The sequence below is a fragment of the Cryptomeria japonica genome, unplaced genomic scaffold (genome assembly GCF_030272615.1).
Source record: "Cryptomeria japonica unplaced genomic scaffold, Sugi_1.0 HiC_scaffold_84, whole genome shotgun sequence".
Classification (NCBI taxonomy): Eukaryota; Viridiplantae; Streptophyta; class Pinopsida; order Cupressales; family Cupressaceae; genus Cryptomeria; species Cryptomeria japonica.
Window position 1 is genome coordinate 316,088 of NW_026728906.1, and position 4,104 is coordinate 320,191.

General features: G+C 35.7%; 1 protein-coding gene across 1 annotated transcript; it reads right to left on the reverse strand.

Moving 5' to 3' along the window:
- On the reverse strand, positions 1-921 carry LOC131864369 (germin-like protein 8-2). Its single transcript, XM_059215216.1, has 4 exons — positions 795-921; positions 512-696; positions 194-343; positions 1-78 (listed from the first exon to the last, which is right to left on the reverse strand). Exons 1-4 carry the CDS (start codon positions 919-921, stop codon positions 1-3), a joined length of 540 nt encoding a protein of 179 aa, XP_059071199.1.
- Positions 922-4,104: the final 3,183 nt, after the last annotated feature.

A 4,104-nucleotide genomic window follows, 5' to 3' on the forward strand; every position in this document is an offset into this window, starting at 1 on the left:
TCAATCTTTGGAATATGATGAGGACATGCTGATGTCCAAAACAGATGCTATGAATGGCACAAGAGGACGCCAATAACCCTAAAATGATAGTTTTATTCAACGGTGAGAAAAAAGAATTGGGAAAGACGGTCTTCATTGGGAGACCTCTTGTTTGTTTTGTTTAGTATGCGAATTTCTTTTGAATGTAATTCACCAGTTCCTGGGTGATGCGGAAGGCCTTGCTCAAAACGGAATCGGGGAGAGGGGGATTCGCCGCAAACAGAGAATTGGCGATTGTCTGAACTCCGGGAAACTGGCTGCTCAATCCAGCTATGGCCACTGCATTTTCATGCCCCACATTCTGCTGGAAATGAACAAGTGCCTTTGGAAACACAAACACATCTCCCTTCTCCAAAGTTTTGCTGAAAAATTTGTTGCTGGTGTCAATGAAACCCACAAGAAGCTGGCCTTCCAGTAAAACAAGAACTTCGGTGGCTCTTGGGTGTGTGTGAGGAGGATTTATTCCACCCACTGCGTAGTCGATGCGGACCAACGATATTCCAAACGTATTGAGGCCTGGTATCTGTTTAACGTTCGCCATCGTTACGTTGGAGCCCACATCATTGTCGGTGTTCCCTGCCTGCCCAAGTCCCCGGAAGAAGAAATCGTTTGCTGAAACTTGCATTGGGTCTTTGCAAACGAACCCGTTCACCAAAACTGTTTAAAACAAGATCAAATCAATCTGTCTGTTAGTAACTCGACTCGTCTAATAAGCAAATCATTATCATTGTTTATGTATAAATATTCTCACTCACCGTTGCTTTCCTCATCTGCAACGCAGAAATCTTGCAAGGGATCCGGATCCCCTGCCATGACCCTGTCGCTGTAACAGCATATCAACAGAAAAAGTCCCAACGTGAAGTAAATCATGCGGTTAGCCATTGTAATAGAAACGCAGACACAAGAGATCAGGATATGAATGTCTATTACAAACCCATTACACGCTTTATATAGCCCAAACCATAACTCTCCGCAAAGACTAATTCATCTTGACTCCGTATATTTCACGGATCCTTCCAGAGTTGTTGCTCTTTTCCTTACGTCACACTAAGTCTTACTGCATGTGGTTGTCTCGCCTGCTACCGCAGATGTATTCTCACCATCCTTTCATTAACGTTGAAATTTTCTATCTTCTCCCTGCCCTGCTGCGTATGCCTATCTCAAGATCAACTTACCTCCTGCCTTACACGTATTCTCGCCATCGCCATCATTTTAGTAATGTGGAATTGTTTAGACTTAATTGGAACGGTGGGCTTCTTCAAAGGAAACAATATATAAATCTTTCTCCACCGTGGGAGAATCGGTATGAGAGGAAAGTTTCTTTCTTGGAGTTGGATATTGGCCTAAAGACTGTCCATGCTTTGTACCCTTTTTCAATGAGATTTTTATCTCTCGTCATTTAAATTAATTTATGTTACTCAATGTTTATTTCTCAGATTGTCTATGTTCTAGGACAGAAAAACATTGCTCAAAATAACTTATGTTCATTTACTTTACATTGAATGCGTTGATTAGAATATCTATTTCACATCCATCTACAATTTTGAAGTCAAGTAGGTGTATTACTTTTCTTTAGCAGTTTTGGAGACCTAAATTATAGGTTTAAGACAACATATGCAAACATAAGAACCAATTTATGGAGGATAAATGTATAAGAAGATAGATTTTGGAGAGGTATTCTACAAGAAAAAAAACTTTTTGGTGGTGTTGAGAATCCCATCTTGGAAGAGACCATGTTGTCCAAGGGATCTAGTATTTAGAATTATTTAAGATCGTTTTATTTTTCCAAACCCTAGAGGGTAGATGGGTAGCGGAAATAGAATCCGGTTTTGACATTACAATTCACTAGAATCCATCACCTCTATAAGATATAACCTTATTAAGACGTTGATGTCTGATTTTCAGAATGTCATGGGTGAGTAGTTTGAATGCATCTTGAACTACCTTGGGTCAAGGTACAACAGTGACTAAAAATCGTACCGCTTCCAATACTCATAACTATAATGAATGTAAACCGCGATATTTTAGAGAAAAGAGCCTTCATTCTCAAACTGTTGATGGGTGCGAAAACATTGCTCACGTTGCGTTGAGTGCGTTGCTTAGATTGTCTCTTTCACATCCATCTACAGTTGAACTCGGCCAAAATTTAATCTTTAGGTGAGTGTGTTGTTGTAAATGAAGTGCATTGTTGTAAATGAAGTAGGTGTCTTTTCTAGCAGTTTTGGAGATCAAAATTTTACCTTTAGGTGAGTGAATTCTCTTTAATAAAGTAGGTTTACTACTTTTTCTAATGTTTGAGATCTGTCTATTTCCATTTTTCGACACCAAAACTTTTCGTCCAGTTGACTGCATTGTCCTCTCGATTCTCCTTTTAACAAAGTACATACAGTTGATTTAGATGATTTATTTTTTATTATTTTTGTGAGATATATGTTTATTTAATATTTTTTTTAACTTAATGTTTTGATGAATTAGTTGTTTGGGGTAACTAAATAGGAAAATATAATATTAAAGATTATTTTTTTCCTCTTACTTCAATCAAATATATGAGAAAAGTATTTCATATTGATTAGACATTTCATTTTATTTATTTTTATTTATATTGATTGAATTTTCTTTTCTTTTATATCAAATAATATGACAATTATAAATAGTTTATAAAAAATATTCAATTTGAGAAGTAAAAAATGCGTTAAAAGTGATATATTGGGATGATTCTTGGTTGGGAAACGTTTAGTTCCATGATCCCTTGTTTACCTATCAAGAATTATCTTTTTACTCTCTTTGGATAAGGGTGGCTAACTAATGAACTTTCTACAATTAAGAAATCAAAGTGATCAACAATCGAATATAAGGAACAAATAGAGTGAGAGGGGGAATAAAATTCTACACCTGATCGATTCATGATTATAATAAGTGGTTCATATTATAGAAGAGCAAGTCAATAAAACAGTTTGGTCATATTTTACGCTAGTATAATCTCAGTTTTCTTGATAACTACTCGAGTACATTTTTTTTTAATATCTCTCATAGGTTTTACCTTGTCTTTCATACCACACTCACAATCTCCAATTCCCCATTGAGTTTCCACAAATGACTAATACGAAAGGTAAATCTACATCCATGTAAGAGCATGGACACCGGGAGTGATCTAATATTGGATGCAATTAAGTGAGGAATATTTTTTGAATGAATCCCTATACTTTTGGACCCTTTAATGACATGGTTTGCATAAGTAAGAAAATGTTTATTAATGTAGAGAGCATGGTTTTAGGTACTTTTCTATGTGGAGGTGATACAAATAGGCATGGGTAGCCTATGCGGTTACAGATGATTGTGGTTCTTCCATCAACGCTATTCTCTTTTTTATTGAATGATATGGTGTAATAGAAAAGTCAAGAATATACAACTAGCAATTTCACCTTGGTGTGCAATATGTACGCCGAATAGATGTGGAATGATTATTAAAAAAAATTGATCTATTTTTTCATATATTTGTGCAACACGTGAGATAAATTAGCAAACCATTTAGTAAATGATATTATTTATTCAACAAAGGTCTCAACATTTGAAAAAATTATAGATCCAAATCAACTATGCATCTACTTAAACGGACAAATGCAATCAAACAAAACCCTTAAACCGGGAATATAATCGAGTTCCATTACCAATATTCTTATGTTTTGTTTGAAATAGGGAGAGAAGGAGAGAGGGAGATATAGGGATATAAAGAGAGAGATAGAGGAGGAAGAGTGAGGGAAAGATAAAGGAGTGAGGAGATAGAGTTAGGCGATAAATATAGAGAGGAAGATAGAGATCGAGATTGATATAGATATGGAGAAGAATAGGGATATGGATATGAGAGGAAGAGATAAAGAGAGAGGAGAGAGAAATAGATAGAGATAGAAGAGATAAATATATAGAGAGGGGGAGAGAGAATGAGCGAGGGATAACTTTGAATCAATTGTGCATTCATTAATACAAACCAAACATAAGTGAAAGAAAACCTTTCAATCAAAAGATAATTGAACTCCATTACCAATAGGCTCATGTTATGTTTGCAAT

Coding starts and splice junctions, on each gene's coding strand:
- LOC131864369 (XM_059215216.1), bottom strand. CDS start 921: ATGGCTAACCGCATGATTTACTTCACGTTGGGACTTTTTCTGTTGATA. Junction 697..794: donor TGCAGATGAGGAAAGCAACG/GTGAGTGAGAAT, acceptor TGTTTTAAACAG/TTTTGGTGAACGGGTTCGTT. Junction 344..511: donor TGGTCCGCATCGACTACGCA/GTGGGTGGAATA, acceptor GTTCATTTCCAG/CAGAATGTGGGGCATGAAAA.